The sequence below is a fragment of the Lepeophtheirus salmonis genome, chromosome 11 (genome assembly GCF_016086655.4).
Source record: "Lepeophtheirus salmonis chromosome 11, UVic_Lsal_1.4, whole genome shotgun sequence".
Classification (NCBI taxonomy): Eukaryota; Metazoa; Arthropoda; class Copepoda; order Siphonostomatoida; family Caligidae; genus Lepeophtheirus; species Lepeophtheirus salmonis.
The window spans coordinates 12,822,216-12,845,460 of NC_052141.2; the positions used below are offsets into that span (position 1 = coordinate 12,822,216).

Sequence of the window (23,245 nt, forward strand, 5' to 3'; positions counted from 1 at the left end):
CCATCGACCATCACTAACAATGAGGGTTTGCTCAAGAATTATAATTGTAAGTCCTTGTTGGACTTGGAGTAGAATTGAGGATCCAGCTTATATGTCTTTGCTATATAAAGAGTGAGTATAAACGTATTCAACAAAATATCCCGATAGCTCAGCTTTCATTATATTTTGATCTCCTCCCAAACTTTCTTCAAAGGGTCAGAGCAACCACCATAGATGAAAATAACATTATCCGCTGGTATGTTAAAAAACAACGAAACGGAAGTTTGAAGTGGTCACTCTACTCATTTGTCGAATGTTTGGGAGCACAGTAGTCCTGACGGGTCATTTAACTAGAAAGCAGATATGAAGGAAATATATATATAGAACGACTCCCTATCTAGGAATGATATAAGCAGGAATTACAGCGATGTCAATCCTCAATTCTACTCGGAGTCAAACTAGGATTTTTTCGTCTTTCACTCACTTGTGATTACTTTATAATTATAAGTCATCTCTTCAAAAATAATGATAAAAGCTTTAGAAAATAAAAATGAAACAGATATTTAGGTAGTAAGTACAAAAAGCCTCTTCCATCAAAATATTATTTTCCTATATGATAATTAATAGTGATGTAAATCCTGTGAATCTTTTAGCTGGCCCGTTTTTTTAGAATTAATAATCTGAATAATGAATTTTATTTTCCTTATCAATTGTCATTAAAATTTTAATCCCTGTGTAGTGATCTTCCTCTAAATAGATTCAAAACCTGATTGAAGATTTGTGCGTGCTCATAAAAGAGGGAGTGTAACCCTAAGAATTTGTTGCGGAGTTATAAGTCCTTAATGGACTCAGAGTAGAATTGGGTATCAAGATCGGAGTAATTCTTGAAAATGTCCCTGTGTATTTCCCTCGCCCCCTCCTCCCTAGTCATAACTGATTGTAGCTGATTCTTAAAATTGTTAGGGTTACCATATTGATTTTCAGTTTCTTCTTTTAACATGCCCATTATTGAAAGATTTACATAATTAATAATTGGTGATGTAAAGCGTGTGTATTTTTTAGCTGGCCCGTTTTTTTTAGAATTGGTTATCTGAAGAATGAATTTTCTTTCCCTCAGCTGTTTTAATTATTCATTAACTCCCGAGTAGTTTCCTACTACATTCAATTATATTCAAACATGATGGAATATTCATGTGTGCACAAAAAAGACACAGAATAACCTTGAGAATTTGTTGCACAGGTATAGTTGTAGGTCCTTCTCCAATACATTCTTCTAATTGTAAAGGTTACTATGTTGATTTTTCTTTAACACGCCCAAAAAACACAGTAATTTCATCACTATCTATGATAGCATTGTCCATTGATCCTCAATAAGAATACAACACTTGTAAAAGGAATGAACAATAATTTTATTAATACAACTCAAAGGAGTTTTTTAGACAAACTATTTAATTACATAAGTTACTATAGTAGAAATAATACTAATAATGATAATTAATATTATGAACACATAAATTATCGACATATATATGAAAATGTACCCGCAACTAACAGTGTTTCACTTGCTCCGGTGAATATAATTATACTATTAATGTATATAGATTTAAATATATCCTGTCAGAGGAAACAATTATTTAACAAAAAACAAACAATAATAACTGAAAACAAATTATAGGCAAATACAATTTTATATCCTTACACGAAAAATAACATAACAACCTGGTGAATAGTTTAAATATTTTATACCTATGACGTATTCAGACTTTTTTTTTTTTTTACAAATCCCTTTATACTTCCAAATACTACTTTAAGGAATTGATGGGAACTTTTAAATTAAAGAGCTTCGAGACCAAAATAGGATCATTACTTATTTGAGGGAGAAGCAATTTATGAACATAGCCCATGTGATAACTAAAAATCCGATTATCTCTTAGTTTCTTTTTACAAATTAAACAGAAATATTTATGCTCTCGACTATAAATTCCACAGTTGACGGCCTCACTCTCTATTTCAAATGAGTAGTGAACTGCAAAATGTTCCCGCAGCCGAGACTTCCTTTCAAATTCCTTAGAACACTTTGGACAAACGTGAGATGAAGGAGGAGAGAATTCCTTTTTTGAGGTGAGGATAAAGGAAGGCTGTTGCTTTGGAGTGAGAAGTGAGGTTGTTTTCTTTGGAAAGAGAAGTGGGGGCTGGGGGAGTGGAGGATGGGAGCTCACCTCTTCCGAAAGGTAAATGTCTTCACATTCTTCTTCATCTATATATTCATCTATGAAATAATCCTCATAGTCTTCCGGAGTTTCGTACGAGTCGCAAGAGAGAGAGGGATTAAAGTAGGTCACATTAGTGAGCGTAATGTTGAGAGAGCAGGCCGTGTCTTGCACCTCAAAAAAACTAGTTTCCGTGATGCATGTGGAAGAATAACCAACGTATATAAGGCTCAGAATGATATTCAGTGATTCGTATTCTTCTTCATCAATAGAGATGTAAATCTCCGATAACGGACTATGCTCCGAGCATATTTTTCGAATAAGAGGGCTAAATTCTGAGAGAATCACCTTGTGTGCTCTCAATCTACGACCATCCGAAAAACAAAAAATCAAATCAGTGTATGCGTTGACCAAAAGGATTTCCTTGGCGTTCTCCACTGGAGTTTTGTAATTGATGGACATGCAATGATTACCCTCATCCATTCTGCAAAAATGAAAATATAACAAGCCAAAGAAAGAAAAATGTTAACTTGGGAACATATACTCCAACGTTCATACTCACCTCTTCAAAAATCCGGGAAAACCCCTCACAAAAGACAAAAAATTAAACAAAAAAAATCGGTAATAGACTCAACTGTAGTGCTGTGTTGATACTAGGAGAGCATCTTCTTTTTTTTTCTTTACTAAAGAAGTTCGTCATCTCATGACATAAAGCTCCGGAATCAACCCGCAAGATTAATAGTTGCATTTTTTTAAAGAAAATTTAAAACATGTAAATCTGTACTAAACACATAGCGGAGAGAAATAATAATAATTAAATGTAACATCAAACTTAGTGTATAAACGTACGTACAGTAAAAGTACATTGTGATCGTTAAGGGTTAAAACTTCATGTTCTTCCTTGGCGAATTTTATTCTCTCCTTCAAGTGGAACTAGTTATTTCAAAGGTAGTTAGAGTTAAAACCAGTTTCTACAGTAGTCATGATGAGAGAAAAAAGCTTGCATTTTCACAATACGACGACAACTTATTCTCCGTCATTTTCAACTCACTGATCGATGTATTAATAAATATTATATTATATAGCAGATAATAAATTAGGGAATACTCTAGCTGAACCAAATAGCTCTGAAAATTAAAATTATATTCCCATTATTATAGAGCGTTTCCATGTAACGTTAGTATTATTGATGCCCGCCATTTTGAGGCATGAAGAACCAATTTTTATAAAAATAAAATTCCTTTAATCATTAATATTAAGGAACATGGTGAACTATTGAATCATTTCAAAGTGGGACCAACAAATAAAATAACTTAAACCTTACTTTCTACCAAAGTGGTATCTTTCTAATGCCTAGTTTTATTATTATATGTCAACATTAAAATGTACTTAAATATGTTGTTATATCGTTATTTAATCCTATTTTCATAGTTGTTATACAAATTGACAATTACAATGCAAAAAATAAGATATTTTTCTCTAAATGCATTTCTCGTCCCTAATTGATCAATGAAATAACTAATTTAAAATAGAACTAGCTATATTTAGGGATTTTTAGGATATATTACTTTGATTTAAGTCTAATATCACTGTTTATCATTGGCAACAAGTACTATTAAATCCCAGTGTTAAGTCTTTTTTTATTCCTAAAGCCATTTGATGTAGTTTTTTCAAGATTTTGTACAAAATTTGACTTTTTATTTAGTAAAAATATCAACTTTTCCCAAGATGGCGTCTCATTCAATTATGATGCAATTTATACAGTATTCAGTAAAATCGCTCTGTAGAATTTACCTTTTTAATTAAGATATTATAATTTCATTTTGATCTTTTTAGATTTATTTATTTATTATGTATTTACGAGCAGTATTAACATTTGACATAAATTATTATGTACCACAGAAAACAAAATATATAAAATAAGTCAAAAATACATAATTAATAATCCATGTAATATTTAATTGGTGAATCATCTTCATCACAAATAAGAACTGTAAATTGCTCATTGAGGTAATTATTTAACTCTCGGATTGCTTTGTTCGTTGAATATTTATTACAGCTTAGCATACAGACATAAAATAAAATTTTTACAAATATAAGGCAACGAACACGACCAAACAAGGGGCTATTGTGCCACTACAGCACATTCTAAAATCTAGTTTACACTAAAATTTTGTTCAATAATATTTTTTATTTTTTTACATTTCATAAATTCTAAACTACGAAATTCTTTGTTTTCCTCATTCATTGCTTGATGTTTCTTGTAAAATAAGGCGGGGCATCTATTGATGAGATGGTCTGCACTTAGCAGTTCTTCCATACATACATTGCCCGTTGAGCTTGTGTCCTTCCACTTGCTTAAGTGTGCTAAAAAGAGCCATATCCAGAGTAGGCTAGTACAATGCACCTCAATTTTTCTCTTCCGAGCTATATAGACTTCGACTTGTTAAGCATAGTATGCGTATGTTTCATACTTTGATCTTTTTTATATTTTTCACACCAATATTGATAGGAGAAGTAATGAATTACCTTTTTTATGTAGCTTGGAGGCGTCCCAACACTCTCGGATTGCTTATACAAGTTATAGTTTATAAAATCACAATTTCTACACTATATATTTTATTGTTTCTAAATTCAGGATCAGTTATATATATATGTATATATATTTTGTGTACAAGTTGCGATATCTGTACAAATGACATCTTGTATAAGCCCATTATACCAATTGCAATTTCTTTGTCTTAAAATACATTATTTAATTTACAACATTAGTCATACTAATTATCAACTATTGATTGATTTTCATTTTGATATATTCAAATGACATCGTTATTATGTCTTTATGAGTAAATACAGAATACTTATATTTGAGTAATTTGTATTAAAATAGTCAAAACTAAAAATATTAATATATCAATCATTCATTGAATAATCAAATTATTCTCAGTCCAAGTACTGGCAATCCTTCAATTAAAATGATTCATCTCATTATTTGGTTACAACTTGTACAAAATCGCAACTTGTACACGACATAAATAATATACATCGAGGATAGAGAAAGAAATATACTTCTTTCTCCATGATGTCTTGATATGGTATCACGAACTACTGCATAATATGTAGTGGCTAGAATATTTCAAAAAATAGAGTCTAGCTATATAATAAATGTTAAAAGCCACAATACTTTGACAACCCACTAAAACCTCCCCCTTTCCTAGCAATGAACAATGACGTCATATCCAATCAAATAAGAGGATCTTGATTCTTTCACTCTCTTTCCAGCTGAGTGACAAGGATGACATATATTCAATCTTGACTCTCTCTGGAACACTTAATTTCCATGGTGAAGGAATTTATTATCATTTCTCGGAATACACGGACGGAGAATGAGTGGGGACACAACGAGTGATTTAGGACTCCTACGTCGTAAGTTAGGAGCTTCTGACTATGATCCGGATCGTTATGTCAAGGAAATTGCTCAGAGGTGTGTGGGTGGCCATGAACTTCTTTTGCAACGCTCCAATATCAAGGTTTATATCATGTTTATTGAGAATGAGGGATTTAATGAGGAATTTAATTACTTTTCAGAGCCTTAGTGAAGACACGCACTCTCTGCTTAAAAAGAATGTGTATCAAAACTATCGGCAATTTATCGAAACTGCTCGAGAGATTTCATTTTTGGAATCTGAAATGTATCAGTTGTCGCATATGATCACGGAGCAGCGAAACATTTTATCTGCTCTTGCAGAGACAAGTATCCTTGGAGATAAGGTTATTCATTATTCTTCTGAACAATAATCATAATTTAAATTTTAATATTTCATGATCATAGGTTCCTATTTTTAATGAGACAGAGAAGCCCATCGTGGAACCGGATACAGAAGCAGAAAAAATCAATAAACAGAAGCAAATGTATGTTCTTAAAGCTTATTCCATATCTTAAGTACATAATTATTTCCTAGGCGATCCGCATTTGAAGAGGGGCGTAAGAAACTTTACGAGCTACTTGAGCGTGTTGAAGCTTGTTCTCATATAACGGATGTACCCACGAGATACCTAATTTATGATGGTGATTTGGTTGAAATGGAGCCCATTGACAATACAGCAATGCATCGTGTCCATGGATATCTCATGAATGATGGATTCATGGTAGCGACTTGGCTTGCGAACGTGAGAGGACCTGTTAGGTAATTTTGAGCCACTCATTATTTTGTTGTATCACAATTGGAATTGGATTTTGTCTCTTCATAACTTTATACTTTTATAATACATTTTTAGTTCTAAGAGCAGAAAAAAAAGATTTGAGGATATTATACGATACAAGTATAGGTTTGGTCTAATTATACTCGCATATTTTTGTGGGATGTGATTTCTATCATATAGCCTGCTAGCTTTATTAATTCAGGATTTATAGGGCTTTTCTATGATCTAATGCTTAAAGATACTCGTACTTATAATAAGTTATTGTATATTGTCTATCTACTAATAGTTTGTTTCTAACCGTTTTACTCCAAAAATCTAATCATTGTTATTATCATGTTATGCGAAATAATGAGCATTTAGCTTTGCTTTATTCTACAAAATCAAACAATGTTTCAACCTTTTTTTTCTATTATTAAAAAGGGGCGTTTCAATGTGTTTGATTTCTTTGTGGCTCGTCTTTTGATGATAGAGCAATCAAGGTTCTGCCAAAATGATGTATTTATTCTTATACATTTTAGATTCAAGTTCTCATGTTTTTATGAATTGGACAGTTTGGCTGTTGTCAATGTAAAGGATCTTGGAGGCGTTAAATATGCATTTAAGCTACTTGTTTTTCCTTTTACTAGATTATTTCAATGTGCGAATACATCCGCAAAACAAGTAGGATTTTTAATTTATACTCGACACAAATGATTTTGAGTACTCCCATACGTCATTTTTGATCTAGGATTGGATGAAAAATTTTGATTTTGTCAAAAATATGCGACATCAAAATACTGCAGCTCTCAAACGGTCCGACACAATTACTCAACGGGATAGGTCAATCGATAAAGACGACTATTCTTCACCTGACTCCTCAAAAAATCCTTTTAAAGAGGAAGATGAAAATGATGAAAGCCAAATGAATACCATAGATGAAGTCTCGGAAACGATTGTTCTAGATGGAGAGGATGTTATTCCGGAATGGTTAACTGAAGCTCCTGATGATATTGAGGTTTTAATTGCCCAAAGGGATTTTGAAGAATCAGTGGATCTTATTCTGAAAGGAGAGGAGTACTGTTTGGCAAATATTAACTTTCCTCTTGTAAGAGAAGCTAAGACGAAATTGGATGCCAAGACAAAAGCTCTACTGACTGTTCTTCAGTCAGAGTTGGACGGCAAGAAATGTGGGCCTAAAGCCGCTCGAAAAGCTGTTCAACTTTTAATTCGACTTGGAAGATCCTCTCAAGCTTGTAATTTATTTTTGGAGCATCGTCGTAAATTATTGACCAACACTATCAGGTTAGAAGAAGGGGCTTTTATATTTGCACGCATCAAATCCGATAATTGATAACCTTTAATTTATAGAAACGCAAAGTTTGAAGCTCCTACTGTGATGTACCTCAAGCGACTGTCAATGAACTTTTTTTCTAATATTAAAGAAACCTCATCAGAATTTAACAAGTGCTTTAACGAATCCTACGCTAAAACATCCTCTCTGATTGTTTGGATGGACACAGAGGTTGAACAATTTTGTAGTAAAATTGATAGGTTAATATTTGCACCACAAACGCCTTTGGAAACAGTTGCCGACTGTGTCAAATTTCTCCGAGATCAAGCTGCTAATATTCAAAATGAAGGACTGGATGTCACATTTTTAATTGACGGTAGAATTAGACAAAATGTAGAACGAACAGTAAGTAATAACTTTTTCACATATTAATTAATTATGAATAATAAAAAAACCTACAATTTGCGTATCATTACAGATTTGTGAACATCGTGATAAGCATGTTGAAACTGTTAAACTTCGGGCTCAGGATGATAAATGGGAGCCCATTAACTGTTTCAATCATTCGGGAAAAGAAAAATTCCTATCCGAGATGTCTAAGGCGGGGATTTCATCTATTCGCGCCTATGTTTTTGATGATTGCTATATCTCTCTTACAACCAATACTGCTTCATTTTCATTAGCATATCTAAGCTTTGCTCAGAATCTACTTAAGTTATATAATGCGTCTCTACGGTAAGATTAGTGTTTTTTCTCTCAATTTATGATTTATATTTGATAAAACTTCCTTTATTTGGCGATTACTTTTAATAATATTCCTAAAATGTCTATTCTTTTATCATTATTGAATTGACTGTTGGCATTCCAGACTTTTTTTAACATATAAATTTAGAACTGACACGTGGTAATACAGTAGAATCTCGACTTAATGGATAATTTCAAATTAAGGGATTTTATGAGACTGGCCGAATTTTCAATTCATATAAAGTTTTGATGGGTACATTCATGTATTTCTTTCTCTATGGGTACATTGTATAAGTTTGCCCGCACGTCATACTTTCTCTTTCTATCTTGAAAATTAAATGTAAACAGTCAATCATATTATCCTCCTTATTTAGTGACAGTCTAATTTATGGAAAAAAAAAAAAAAATATTTTACCGTTAGACGTATAATCAGTGGTAGTGATGATAAGATTCATCCGTCAAACAGAACTTCAGAAGTTCTAGCCAACTTCAAATTTCCTTTAACCACTAATCTGATCGTGGAACGCGGTTTTTGTATGTTTAAAACTACCAATACTGATTGAAAGCAACAATTACGTAGCATAATTTATTATCACTAGAACGACGGATGGTAACGACCCCTTAAACGACGGTGGATATCAAAAATAATACCCATTTATTTTTTAATATTTTTAATTGTTTGTGGTTGCTAATTTGAGATTAACCGTCACTCCTCTGTACAAGATAACAGCATTTATACCTGCTAAATCCAAAATATTATAGAAAACTTGTTGATCACATTGGCGAAAATACCTTTTGGTTTAATAAATTATGTCCATTTGATCTAAAATATCAATACATACGTAGTTTCATTATACAGATGTGCGCATCTAAAACTGAACACTCCTTTAAATTTTACGCCATCCACATATTCGTGATTTTATTGAGTTTATACTTCGAGGGTAGGGTCTTGACTAGTTATAAACAAAACTCCAGCAAAATCTAAATAGCAACAGTGAAACAACAGCCGATAATATGGAGAGACGTCGAGTCGCAATTTTGGAACTTTCTGCGCGGGGAAAAACTCCCACTGAAATTGACAAGCTTCTGAACTGCACCGCACCACCGTTTACAGCGTGGTAACCAAAGGGACTCCTGAGGTGACCACAAGATCTAAGTCAAGGCCTCGAAGGTCGTACGAAATGGTTGCTGCCCTGAAAAAGTCTGTCGATGACAAGAGAGGCAAGGTCACCGGCTTCTCCAGGGAGTTTAACGTCAGCAGAAAGACCATGGACCGGCTAGTGCAGAAAAATCTTGGCCTTAAGGTCTACAAGGGAACCCCTCGTCAAGCCTTCAAGCCTGTAGACAAGGAAAAACGCCTCGCAAGGTCGAAGATTATTCTCAACAAGCTTAACTAAAAGTCAGCCGATGTCGTGTTGTTCAGTGATGAGACGCCCTTCAGCCTAACCGAGATGGTGGCCAACGACACCGGATTTTATCCGACGGAGTCTCTCGGTGCTGGGATGATGACTTGGTGTATGTGGGTAAGGAACGGCACATCGTATGTGGGTCCGAAGGAAATATGCTCTCACTTGGAAGGCACATCGCCAACTTCAGGTCCTGGTGGCAGCAGGACGGTGCCATCTGCCACACTAGCAAGTTTACCCAAGAGTTCTTCAGATCGAGACTCCGGCCTTCTTCGATCGGAATTCTTGGCCGCCTCACTCGCCTGATTGTTCGCCGCTGGACTTCGTAGTGTTTGGGCGTTTAAAGAGGATGCTGTCGGGAGTCCAATACAAGTCCAAGGATCAGCTGAAGTCTTCTCTCAAGAATGCCTGAACCAACCTCGACCAGAGCTTCATCGCCATATCATGCAGCAAGTTCTGGTCCAGGCTGGAGTTGATAGTGGAGAACATGGGCGGCTATATTGAATATACATGTGTCTAAGACTCTCATCTGTCATGTTAAATAAATTGATTCGTCGACCACTTTAACAATTATATAATTATTTAACTATTTTAAAAAATTTCAGAGTGTTCAGTTTTAGACGCGCACACCTGTAATACTGAATTGATTCTGGTAACGTTTTTTGTCCATCTGAAACTTTCACTCATATTTTTGTCAATAGCGCTTAAAATTAATTATTATTATCATTTTTTTTTTTTTTGATTTTTGATTCGATCTTGAGTTTAGTGGTTTTTTGGAAGCCTTTTTTTCATGAGTTATTTCTTTGATACAACTATTCATAGTTCCTAAAATACTGCTAACCAAACTTTCATATCAAATTTATCAGGCTTCTTAGCCATATATTGTGTAAATAGATATTTAGCTTTTGTTGTGAATAGCTGCTCATCAATACTAATATTTTACATGGGCCGTACTCTCACTTACAATTTTCGACTAATCGATCCCATAGCGTTGAAATCAAGATCCAACTTGTTGTTTTGGTGTATTTGTGATCTTGCGGAACAAATGTCAAAGTGGATAAATCTCTCTTGCTTAGTAAACGGGAATTGAGTCGTCACTTAAGTGTATCCCAGCACTTTTGAAACATTGAATATGCCAATTAGTCGTAAACAAATGCATATGGCGCCTACCAAAACTAATAAAGGTTTTCAACAAGATTATATGGGAAGAGGCTGCTCAAAAACTTCAGCATAGTAATAAAAATCAGATGTACTTGATTGAGGTTGTTGGTCATATTCTTCATCTGCTTCCAATTTGAATTAAATACCTTCTGAATTGGAGTACGATGTGGACACAAGATAATGTTCTATTTCTTCAATGGATTTTTTTTTCTTGGACAATAAAAGGTGGAAACAGAATGGTTAATTCAGGAAAATATGTTATATTTATACAAGGAAGGTACAACATTCCTTTCTAGAGTTGTTCATTCTTGTTTAAACTTGCTTGATTTCGTACAAACATAATTGTAGAACAAAAAGATTATTTGAAATGATTGGATGTCAAATATGATACCCACGTCTGTCGAAATAATATTCACTATATCAATCAAACCATTACTAATTTTAATTTTGCTTTTTTTTTTGTGGTTAATATAATGATTTATGAAAATTCAAGAACTTTTGAACAAATACAATCAAGAAATTTCTCACAATATTTCATTGAATTCCAAATGGCTATCAAAAATGATACCCTCGTCGTTCTAGTGTTAATAAATATTAATTAGGTACCAAGTCAAATACTTGCAGAATACTTCCCCCTATGCAAATTATACACTTTTATTATATGAATACAGGCATAGTATGAACGAACTCATTCTTGATTAACTCAATATATAGTTATTCACAATTTATCATACTATAACAAAACGCGATATAACGGGAATATACCGCACTCTACGGGGAGTCGGAAGTATTCCAAGCACCGCGTTATGCAAACCAGCTGTTTTCATTAATCTGAATCTGGTATGAATTAAAGCGGCTGACTTTACAATCTATAATCTCAAAAGTGGTATTAAATAGGATTTGGATTTTTATATACATTTATATCAATTTTGTGTAGAATTCTTGTCATTTTGTTCTTTCTTATTGATACTTATTTTTTATAAAATAATCAAGTCAATGTATATAATATCTATTGTCTAAATAATCATTAACAGTTGGCAACAAGAAAAATACAGCAGACTAGTTATAAATCATTTTTTCAATTTTTTATTTTCCTATTTGAGAGTCGAGGTTTAGAGAGGATAAAAAAACCAGTCGTGGTTAATGTTGTCTTAGTCCTCAGCAAAGATAAAATTCCAATGTAGAAGTGGCATGTTAAAAAAAAGAAACCGAAAATCGACATGGTAACCCTGCAATTTGAAGAATGTTTTGCAGGAGAGAAATAATAATCTCATTACGTTTCATTATATCAGGTTGAATCAGCTGCGACAAGAGAGGAAGGAGAAAAGGATGTAAACAAGGACATTTACATGAATGACTCCGATCTTGGTCCCTAATGCAACTCTGAGTCCAAGGGTTACGCTCCGTCTTTTATGATCACACACGAACGTTCAAACATGTTTTGAATATAATGACTCTATTTAGGAAAGGAGGTTCACTACTCAGGAATTTAATGATATTGACAAATTAACAGGCCAGCTGAAAGACACACCGGATTTACATCATTGGTCCTTAATAAGAACTGAAAACTGCAGTCCCTTCTGGGCAGTCTCAGTCCAGTCCAGTCCTGTTTATCAGTCCTAAAACTTATGAAGTTTGGTCCTTGATGACGTAACTCAAGTTAATTTTTCTTGTTTTAATCAGTTTTAGTACTGATAGTCTGAAGGACAGTTCCTAAGACTGTCGGTAAAAGCTCATAAAAATGGAGCAATGTAGATTGTAGAGCTGCAATACTGAAGATATCAGCGCATGGAATATCACCATCAGAGATCGCTAAAGTGCTGGGTTATAACATCTCTAGTGTTTTCCTGGTGACCGTGAGAATCACACCAAAAGATTCCTCAAGGTTCACATTAAGGCCAAAGAGACAAAAATTAACGGCTAAGGCAATGCAAGGCACAATAGAAGGTAGAAGAGGCAAGTTGACCGTAAATGGATTTACTTGTGAATTTGACAGTAGCCAGACCACCATCCGCCGCTATGTGATGCAAGACTTAAACCTTAACAAGAGAACTCTGCGTCAGGATTTGAAGCCTTTGGATCGAGTATAGCGTGTGACCCGGTGCAAAATCCTACTCAACGAGCTTAAAAAGCAAAACTCTTGACCTCTCAACACCTCCTGGATTTTAGTATTTTTGGGTACCTCAAAAGGAAGCTTTCAGGAGTCCGATACACACTAAAGTACCAACTGAAGGACATCTTCATCACTCTTGAGACAACCTAGACCCGAGCTTTGTAAATAACTGCTGTGATAAGTTCCCCACCTGGATGTAATTGTTCATTTAGGTAAAAGGCGGTTATATTGATTGAGAATGAAAATAAGTTGTCTTTTAATTATATTTATCAATTAAATTATCCAAATTTTATGATATTTTTTGCAAGATAGCAATTTTTGTAATTTTCAAAAAGTGTTACATTTTAGACGGAGGAGCCTATATTTTAAATGGAGAAGGTTCTCCTCTTTATTTAGGTATGTTACAAAAAATTTAAAGTTCTATTTTATCCTATTAAACCAATAAGTTATCTAATAGATAATGTTAAAGAAGTTCTGACCCATTTATCATCGAAATTTCACGCCTGTTTTTCTTATACCAAAATCTGTGATATAATCATTATTATATTTCAATAAAAAAACATAACTTTCTACAACAACAAGAAAATTCAATGAAATTTTAATGAGTTACAGAGTACAGTATTGTGCAAAAGATGATTTTTTTAAATACATGCAATTGAATTATATCATATAAAATTCGGGTTTAAGAATATCACACTCTCCAGACAATAAATGATAGTTATTGAAAAAAAGAAAGGTTACAAATTAAGGGAAAGTACTTTCATATTGTGTGGTAATAAAGATTGAAGGTCCTATTGTCGGATTGAAAATGATGTACGTGACATGAACAAATTTTTTTGAAACTCTACTAGATAATAGATAAGTAAATGTTTTAAAGTCCATTATAACTTTTATTCGATCCATTACACCCTATCCGTGATTTTGAAGGCTATCTTGAGATGACTTATTTTTTTTAGCGAATGGTGCGATTAATCGAAGTAACGGATTAAAAAAAAAAACTGTGTGAAAGATTAAGAATTTATCTACATTAAATATAATTGACGTCATATTGATTTCCACAATCTAAATAATAAACGTCCAGCATTTTCCGGGGATCCCCAAAATCATTTTCTCCCCACAAAATTATATAACAGGGAGTTGATATTAGCAAGGAGTTGATATTAACAAGGTTTTGATTCAGGGATACCATATGTCTCGCTTTTGCCTTCTCTCTTTAGAAACTTTAATTCTATTCTATTTGAAAGGAATCATATTCTCATCATCATCCATCACTCTTCCGTCAGCTTTGACAGCATCATCTTTGTTGTTCATTTAATTTCAAAAAATAGTCTATAGATAGATTTTAATGGTATCATCATTCATAATGATTATAATTTGTTAAAATACGAGCACTCCGTGATTTAATTATAGCGTAGCAACATAAATCCAGTTTATATACATAATAATTAATCATATATACTTGCTTTTAATTTATATAATTAAATTTTATAATAAAAAACAGATTAATAAGAAATAAAGCCATAAATCGTATTGAAAGACATATATTTTATGCATATAAACAATACTTTTATAATAAGACATTAAAGGACTAAATATTTAAATTAATGCAAAGTTATTGCCATGATATTTTACTTAGTATACTACTATGTTTGAGCATCATGATTTATATGTTTTACTTTTAAAAGTCTCATGTTCCTTTTTTTACCCTTTTCAGATCTCTCATCAATGAAAGTCTGGTCAATGTGTTCCACTCCCATTTACGTCATATCGAACAGGCAGTAAGGATTATCATACTTTCTTTTGTAGTGTTATAAGAAAAAGATTCAAAAAATACATGCAACTATTTTTGAATCTGGACACATGTACAATAGAAGAAAATTATTTCCAACTTTTTCTACTTTCGATTACAGGTAGTGCGGAAAAGTTGTCATAGAGTATGAAAATTACCTATGCAAAATTGTATTTTTCTATTATGTCATGGTTAGGAAAAAAATATCTTGTTCAAAGTTAACAAGGAGAAAATATTTCTTTACTTCATCAATAAGGATTAAAATACAGTATTAATGATTTTTTTTTACGTTAATATATGATGATAGACGTTACTCTAAACTATAAACATTAATAAAGTTTTTACTCAAGCTACCCTATGGAGGGAAAAAGAGAAAATAACAAAATTTTTTTATCCTTACAGAAAGTGTAAAAAAAAAGGATGCGTGCTATAGGGGGATCATCAAATTTTCCTTACTTTTTTCTTTTTTTTTTGTTCCATAGGACAATTTTATTTAATTTTTTTTTGTAATGTACTAAGCAGGAACTTAATATACTTCGTTCGCCAATTTATGAATAAATAGGAGTCGTGAATAAGTATATAGAAATAGGATATATTCTCGAGATAAGAGCAATTCAGGACCAAAAGATTGCGTACGTTAAAAAAGGATAAAACTATGTACATTTATACAACAAGACAAATTAATAACCAGAATGGATAATCATCCAACCCATCTAATCAGAGTAAAAAATATTATACATGACATTTTTTCACAATTTTTCTAGGTTAAAAAATGTTTTATCAAAATTATTTAACACAAAATAACTAAAAATTTATTTTTAGTATCATTATTGACTTAAGTAAATAGTTTTTGCCTTTTTCATTAATTGATCCAGATGTGCAGCTTTAAGATGACTACGTAAAACAATGCAATTTTACTTAGATCATTTTCATAACAAATGAAACTTTTCTCCAGTAGCTGTAATCGAAATTCGAAAAAAAAGTCGAAAAATAAACTGCTCTTATGTTTAGAGTGTGGACCCAAAACTTGAAAAAATATATTTAATGACGGCTTTATCCCCGTTATTTTTAATTATGAGGTTAATCAAATGACAGTCGAAACCAAAATAAACTTAATAGCTTTGGTTATAGGCTATTTACTAAGTGTAAAAATGTAAGATCAACGACAAAAAAGGCAACGTGTGTGCAATCTACTCTGCGCCGGTGTCAGTGCTCAGAAGGCAGCAAAAGCCGTTGGCATCTCCATTTAGACTCCCTACAACAACAAAAAGTCCATTACAGCCCCAAGGAGCCAAGGAGAACCAAAGCTTCTGCAGCATCAATATCGCTGATATCTAGCCTGCCCCTGTTCGGCCCTTCTTTAGCCCCGACCTCAGCAGATTAGGTCGTCTGGGAGAATAATGTCTGCTTCTCCTTTCATCCAAATTCAGATTCGCTCCAAGCTGCCATAAAGACTGCGTCGTACGTCATGGACACGGTCGTCATCGTCGGGAACTGTCAATCGTTTCGCTTGTGAAGGAAGACATACTGAATACAAAATAATGCTGAATATACATAGTATTTAAACGAATCACAAATTGGTGTTAAGTTGTATTTTCTTAATTACATAAAAATTTCGTTTTTCGTCATTTAGTCTTGCTACTACAGGTTTTGGGTTGGGTCCCCACATTGTACAGTGTAGAAAGCTTGTACTTTGACATGAAAAGAACAGTCAATAACTTAAATGGTAGATTTACTCTAAAAAAAGTGTTTGAAAGAAAAAAATTGCTGAGTATGACCTCAGGAACATCATCCCCAGTGTCAAGAATCGGGGTGTTTCTCTGCTAATGGGAGGGACGACTTCATTGCATGGAAGGGAGGGTGGCCTCTGGGAAATCTTTTGCAATAACGTCCTTCCTTCAGGGCAGGAACTGAAATTAGATCCCTCCAGCATAGCTATGGCCCAAAGAAGACGCCCATCGTAACAAAAGCAAAGAATGGCTAAAGAGGAAACACATTAAGTTCATGGAGTGGCCTAGTCAGTTTCTGGTCCTTAATCCCATGGGAAATATTTATAAGTGGGCAAACTCATAAAACCGCCAAGGGATCAAATACTTATACCCTCCCATGTACCTACTAGCTGTATTTGTTGTTTTATTTAGACCTTACAAGGGTAAAAATATCACTCAATCATTTAGATGTTGCAAAAATATTTTCTGAAAGTACTCCAAATTTTTCACTGGTTTGGACCGAATTAGTTTGGTTCAACAAAAATCATAGCGGTCTCAGATGTCAGGGTCAGTATTTCGAGACTGAAATCCACCACTAATAACAATGTCTATACAATATATGTTGCAATCCATATAAAAAGTGTTGGAGTAAGGAACTTGACTCTCAATATGACTTGACAGTGCCTATTCCCTCTACGAAAATTTTAATTAAATTACTTTTATATATTTTATACATCCATACAGCTGCAATGATTTGTATAATATTCCTGTCTTTATCCATGTATTTTTTTTTTGTAGATACGGTCAGATCGGCTCAAGAAGACGGATCCTAAGTTTATTCAAAGAAACGCTGCCTTTCTTTTAGATACACTCTTAACAATGGTGAGTAGATTTTATTATCATCAATTATACCGTCAAGTTCAAACTGGGATCCAGATTATAAGTGTTGTAAATCCTAAGCATTTTTAGGGTATGAGTAAAATATATTTTTGGAGTGGAATAATAAAGGAGCAAATGTTCAAATATTTTTTTTTTTTTAAAACCGTATATCGGTTTTTGCCTATTTCAAAAAGGGAAGGAAAGCATGAATGGCAGTCATTTTCATAGATGAAAATATTACTATAATGGAGGAGATATTTTTATGTTTTTTGATTTTCTAAAGCTGTTCTCATAGTTATTTCATTCTTGAAGAGAGAACATATTAAAAGTATAAACTAGAAAGTGTAACCACGAATCTCTTTGCTCCTGAATGCCAGATATTAACGCTGTGGAGTTATAAAGTAAGTCCTTGTTAGACTCCGACTAGAATTTAGGATCCACATTTGAGTAGATCCTATCTAAAGGGGGTCCCCGCATGTGGTTTCAAACATAGCAGATTTCGTATAACGCGGTGTTTGGAATTGTTGTGACTCCCTGTATAGTGCGGTATACGAGTGTCGTTTGGTGCATATCGAGGTTATGTTTAGCTAGTAATATCTCTTGGAAGAACACACACCAACTTTCAGCCAGATCGGTCTATTTCTTTCTGTTTGGGTATTAATTTGCGGTGTGTTCTCCCAAGAGATTCTACTAACTAAACATAACTTCAATACGCACCAGTAGTGGGATCTTTCGGACCTTTCAAACAACCCTCCTCCCCCCTCATATCAAGGTTTTTTTTCTTCAAATATTATGATAACAAATTATAATACACTACATATTATGGTAATCCATCGTTTTTGTAGTTGTTGATAAGTTTGTTCATACTATACCTAAATATTCATATATTAGAAGTGTATAATTTTGGAATAGTCTTTTAAGTATTTGATTAGATACGTAGACTTAATTTTTTTGGTTTTTATTTATTATACAAACTTGCAATTTAAAAGATTGCTGGAATAAAAATAATGGTAAAGTTCTGATTATTTAAATTGTACAGTATTGAAATAACTGGATTAAAAATCAAGTAAATGCCCTATAAAAATATATTTTTACAATTATTTTACTAGTGTCATGTCTGGCATACCTTATTTAATTAAATTAATGATGCATTAAATATACTAAAAAAAAAAAAAAAAAGAAAAAGAGGACTTTGAAAAATAATTAATCCCAGTTTACGGGTTTTAGTACTAAAAAAGTCCACCCATAGCGTGGACTTTTCTTGCTCTCAAAAACTGCGATAAGTATGTAATTCCTAGATATGAAGTGCGGCTTGACTTATATTAATTTCGTTCATTTCATAGCTATTTGCAGCTAATTTAATAAACCATCACGGTCGCTAAGCTTCTCTTCTCCAAAAATACCTTCTAATTGTCATAGTTTAAAAAAAAATCAAAGCATATTACAAAACTATTACAATGAATCTAATCATAATTAATTTAATTTTCTATGCAAGGTTGAGCAAAAGTATCAGGATGCTACGAAGTCAGACTGTCCAAAGCTCGCAAAGCTTCATGTCTCCTACTCGTGGATGAAGGAGGGACTTAAGCCCATTATGACAAAATACTCCGATCCAAATTACGTTTGAGTGGACTTTATTTGTTCAACTAAGATATGTTATATATATATATAAATTTTATAAAAGAATATCAAAACCTTTAATCCCTTTCTCTTTATTCGGGTACTTTTTTCATGTCTTGCATCACTCTTACTTTACTTGTAACATCCTTTTCATACTAAAAGGCTCGTTGTGGATCTTACACAGTGCAGAATGAATGCGACCTTATTTCTGTCTCTTTTATTAGAACATAAGATGAAATATGAATACTCTTTATGTATATAGTATTCTTGTTTATCAAGCAGAGTTTGTCTGTATGTAAGTATACTCTTGGGTAGTTGTAATAACTCTTATTGTAAAAGGATGTTGTTCCATTAAGGAAATTAGGGGATTAAGTGAAATATCTGCTCTTTTGTAAAAAAAAAAAAAAAATCTGACGAATCATCGTAAAAAAGTATTTAAAAAGAAACATTGATTCAAATTCAGAGCAATGTAAATATTTAAGAAAATAATTTATGAATATATATGAAGATGTCACCGAGTGCATTGTATTTAGTGCTCCCTAATTTATATATCAAGAGGGTATAAAGAAACAAAGTGAGTATGCAAATAAAGGAAATCTTGCGGGCGTTTGGCTCAACTCATATTAAAAAGAAGAAAACAATTGGGAAGTACTTTATATAAAATTTAAAATAAACGTGATTTAAGATGAGGTTTAGTAAAACAAAATAAGGCCTCTTTATTATTGTTTTTTTTTGTCAATCTGTTATTATTATTTTTTTATTCTTGAGGAGGGAATGTCAAAAGTATTAAATCTGTAGCTAAATGTGAGTGTGCTCTTGAAAAACGTGAGTAACACTGAGGATTTCTGGGAAAAAGTTATCTTCACTCTTATTAAAGCAAGCTTTGTCTTATAGCCAAAGCCTAATTACTCAGGGCAATGCCGAGTACTACCACTAGTATATATATTTAAAATCCCTGATGTCAATAATTGATTAGTGACTACGAGTAACAAGATTAAAACATGCTAACAATGCTATAGCTGAACTTTTTATGTTCTTTTGCAAAAAGTCTTCCAACTTAGAGTGAAATATTCTTTAAAAAGAAACATTGATTCAACTTAAAAGCCATTTATCGAGTAAAAAACAAGATGTAATCCATACAGTCACTTTTGATCGAAGAAACAACAATCCATATTAGTAAAGCAAAGCCAATCTGTATGAAATCCATAAGCCATTTTTGACATAAGAAATAACAATTTAGTCATATTCATGAAATCTCTCAGGTGTTTGCTATGTATCATAGAGCACGTTGTCATATTTAAAAAAAAGGATATTTATTATGTTTTATAGAGTTGTTTAGAATATGAGTTGATAATTTTTTTTTATCATTTTTTTTTCATTCTTGAGAGGAGAATATCTAAATATTGAGTAATTCCATTTGAATGAATCAGGACTGAATTTCAATAGTTCGTTCTTCTTGATAATAAGTAAAATGTGACAATTTTTTGGAAAAGTAAATGGCTTAGGTTAAAAAATGATAACTATTTGTACAAAAACATTTCAGAAAAGTTTCAACAAATTTGAAAAATATTTAGAGGTGGCTCAACGGCCCTAAAGTTTTGGGTATCTACACAAAAAAAATCATTTTTAAGTTGCTTAAGCTATTTTCTAATGCAGTAGAAGCTAACTAAAAGATATATATTATCTCCGGAAGGTGGTTTGACAGCATATAGTCTCAGAGTACAACATCAATAAATTGAAAAGGCCTTTTAATTTATTTTTCTTGCCTCCAAATACATATTAAATATTAAATTTGAATTTACAAACAATAAATTTTTTATCATTCGTGAAGTTGTATTATTTTGCTGCAAGACGAAACCACTCTCGCTCGTTTTGTAAACAAACTAATATAAGTAAAGAATGTTCATGCCCCATTTGATATATGTATATCCAGGGGCCTCACGCAGAGGAGATTCTCTTAAATAAATATTTGCAGTTGATATTTATGAAAGGTCGTGACAGCTAAACTACTCTTCCCTCAAACATACTTCAAATTGATAGGGTGACAACGTTATTTTTTTTTTTATAATATAAAGGAAGGTCATATATTATGCATAATTGGTACTGTTTGACGATTTAGAATACGAATAAAGCATAAGTAACTACTATCCTCTTTATGTATGCGCGTTAGTAGATCTTTTCTTTAATTTTCTTGGTCACGGAATAAATAAGAAGTCCTGCTGGCTCTTGGTAAACCGTATGTAAATCATTCATAATATAGTACATAGTTAAATCCAAGGTTGTACCAAAACGAGATTACGACTGATGTTTGACTTCCACCCCACATTTTTAATATTGACACCATAGTAGATGAGTGGTGGCGTGTTTTGTCAAAATCTGTATTTCTGGCCAGCAGTCGGTACGATAAATTATATTGAAAATTCTAGCAATAGTGACGTCATAGACTATGGTTGCGTGCTGGGTCAAAATCTGTCTGTCTTGACCAGCAGTCAGTACGATACATCAGATTGAAAATTCTAGCAAGCCCGATGGTCTAGCCATGTATTTCTCTTAACCTTAAGTTCTGTGTACGTAATGCATATCCACCGTGCGGGGGAAAAATGCCCTGAAGAAAATTGGCCGAGGAAAATTACACTGAAGAAAATTGCCCGTATTTTGTTCAAACTTCATGATGATCAATAACACTTTAAAATTCTTATAATATTTTTTATGACAAATATCTTAACATATTTGGAGGGACTACCTTCAAGTGTGAGTAATATTGCTGCAATATAATTTCCTTGCAATTTTTTTAAATTCAATCCAATCTTCTAAGAAATTGTCAAGAGGATTGGTAAGGAGGGGCTGGGTGATAAATAGCTTAGGGCATTTTAAAATATAGTTGAATAATAATTGAAAAGTAGTGATGGATGGCTAAAAACCACGACCAATTTATCCAAGGAACCCCTCTAATACTAAAAAATAGTTCAAAACCCTCAGGTTGCTGGAGTACTTGGGGGGTACACCTGGACCCTTATAAACCACTGCCAATTCATCCAAAGAACCCCTCTTATACCAAAAAATAGTTTAAGTTCTCAGTTCGCAAACTGAAAACAACATTTTTTCTGCGTTTTTGCGCACTTCAACTATAGTACAGAGGAAATCCTTGTCTACTTTTGCCACTGCCTCGAGAATAGAAGCCCACAAGGAATCAACAGTGTTATGTGCACGTATATTGTACTTTCTCTTTCCAAGACAACCCCAACACATAGGGTTTCAAATCCGGATAGCTAGAAGACAACCTTCCCTTAGTCCAACACTTTAAGGGTTGTTTTTTCCCCCCGAATAAATCCGATTCCAATTACCCCATTTGGACAATGTGAACCAATTTAAATGAGAGTATGACACTGGATCTGTTAAAACAATTTATTCTCTCGATAAGTGATGAAAACTTTCTGTACAATGGGCTTGTTAAAAAAAAAAAAAACACCTAAGATCAACTTGGTAACCCTAATAATTTGAAGATTGTTTTGGAGGAGAGAAAGAATAATGTTCTTATGTTTAATTAGATTAACTACAATTAGCTGTAACAATGGAGAAAGAAGATAAGGAAATAAACAAGGATATTATCAAAAATTACTCCGATGTTGATCCTCAATTCTACTCTGAGTCTTACAAAGACTTACAATTATAACTACGTAGAACATCCTCAAGTTTACTTGAGTCTTTTATGAGCACACATGAATGTTCCATCTGGTTTTGAATATAGTAGACGAAGAAGGTCAATATTCAATGATTAAATAATAATGGCAACTTCTAAGGGAAAGAAAATTTATTTTTCAAATTACCGAAAAAAAAAAAAAAAAAAAGAAGAAGAAAAGTAGGTTAAAAACTCACAAGATTTATATCACGTCCTTGGGCGTGCGCCCGGTATTCACTGGATTTTGTATTTTTTTTGATACAGTTTTGTGAATCTGCCGAGCATACTTTTAGATTTAGATCTTATAATTGGCAAGATATTGAGGGATAAACCTGTTTGGGATTAAAATCCCAGGTCTTCATATAGTTGTTTCAATTTTAGGCTTATTATTCAAATTTGTGGGATAAGTTCAGGTACCCAATAATTTTACTGTTAGTAAGGATCCTTTATTTGATTTAAGAGACTTATAATGGCCGTGATATA

The 23,245-nt window shown here is 32.9% G+C and overlaps 3 protein-coding genes across 9 annotated transcripts in view; 1 reads left to right on the forward strand and 2 right to left on the reverse strand.

Moving 5' to 3' along the window:
• Positions 1–1,364: 1,364 nt before the first annotated feature.
• On the reverse strand, positions 1,365–3,124 carry LOC121126254 (uncharacterized). Of its 2 annotated transcripts, none has more exons than XM_040721576.2 (2): positions 2,752–3,124; positions 1,365–2,673 (listed from the first exon to the last, which is right to left on the reverse strand). In XM_040721576.2, exon 2 carries the CDS (start codon positions 2,670–2,672, stop codon positions 1,782–1,784), a length of 891 nt encoding a protein of 296 aa, XP_040577510.1. In that variant the 5' UTR covers position 2,673; positions 2,752–3,124; the 3' UTR covers positions 1,365–1,781. The 2 variants fall into 2 exon arrangements, with proteins under 2 accessions (XP_040577510.1, XP_040577507.1); XM_040721573.2 differs by having other exon boundaries at positions 2,825–2,978.
• Positions 3,125–4,493: 1,369 nt separating this feature from the next.
• Positions 4,494–23,245, reverse strand: part of LOC121126249 (protein D2) — a 60,285-nt gene continuing 41,533 nt past the window's right edge. Inside the window, exon 5 of the mRNA XM_071891715.1 lies at positions 4,494–4,504. The gene's annotated coding sequence lies outside the window, so the exon portion shown is untranslated. The remainder of the gene's footprint in view (positions 4,505–23,245) is intronic.
• Positions 5,463–19,164, forward strand: Exo84 (exocyst 84). Of its 6 annotated transcripts, none has more exons than XR_011782135.1 (12): positions 5,463–5,719; positions 5,778–5,960; positions 6,022–6,101; positions 6,152–6,376; positions 6,468–6,518; positions 6,911–7,052; positions 7,120–7,673; positions 7,740–8,067; positions 8,141–8,397; positions 14,801–14,996; positions 17,383–17,466; positions 18,959–19,164. XR_011782135.1 is itself a non-coding variant. In XM_040721153.2 (12 exons), exons 1-12 carry the CDS (start codon positions 5,576–5,578, stop codon positions 19,088–19,090), a joined length of 2,244 nt encoding a protein of 747 aa, XP_040577087.1. In that variant the 5' UTR covers positions 5,463–5,575; the 3' UTR covers positions 19,091–19,164. The 6 variants fall into 6 exon arrangements, 4 of the variants coding, with proteins under 4 accessions (XP_040577087.1, XP_071747692.1, XP_040577089.1 ...); XM_040721153.2 differs by having other exon boundaries at positions 14,801–14,864; XR_011782136.1 differs by lacking the exon at positions 6,468–6,518.

Excerpts from the sequence above, each read along its gene's own strand:
- LOC121126254 (XM_040721573.2), bottom strand. The coding sequence starts at position 2,937 with ATGCAACTATTAATCTTGCGGGTTGATTCCGGAGCTTTATGTCATGAG. Across the intron at positions 2,674-2,824 it reads AGTATCAACACAGCACTACA|AATGGATGAGGGTAATCATT; the intron begins GTTGAGTCTATT and ends TCATTTTTGCAG.
- Exo84 (XM_040721153.2), top strand. The coding sequence starts at position 5,576 with ATGAGTGGGGACACAACGAGTGATTTAGGACTCCTACGTCGTAAGTTA. Across the intron at positions 7,674-7,739 it reads TTATTGACCAACACTATCAG|AAACGCAAAGTTTGAAGCTC; the intron begins GTTAGAAGAAGG and ends TTTAATTTATAG. Across the intron at positions 17,467-18,958 it reads TAGATACACTCTTAACAATG|GTTGAGCAAAAGTATCAGGA; the intron begins GTGAGTAGATTT and ends TTTCTATGCAAG.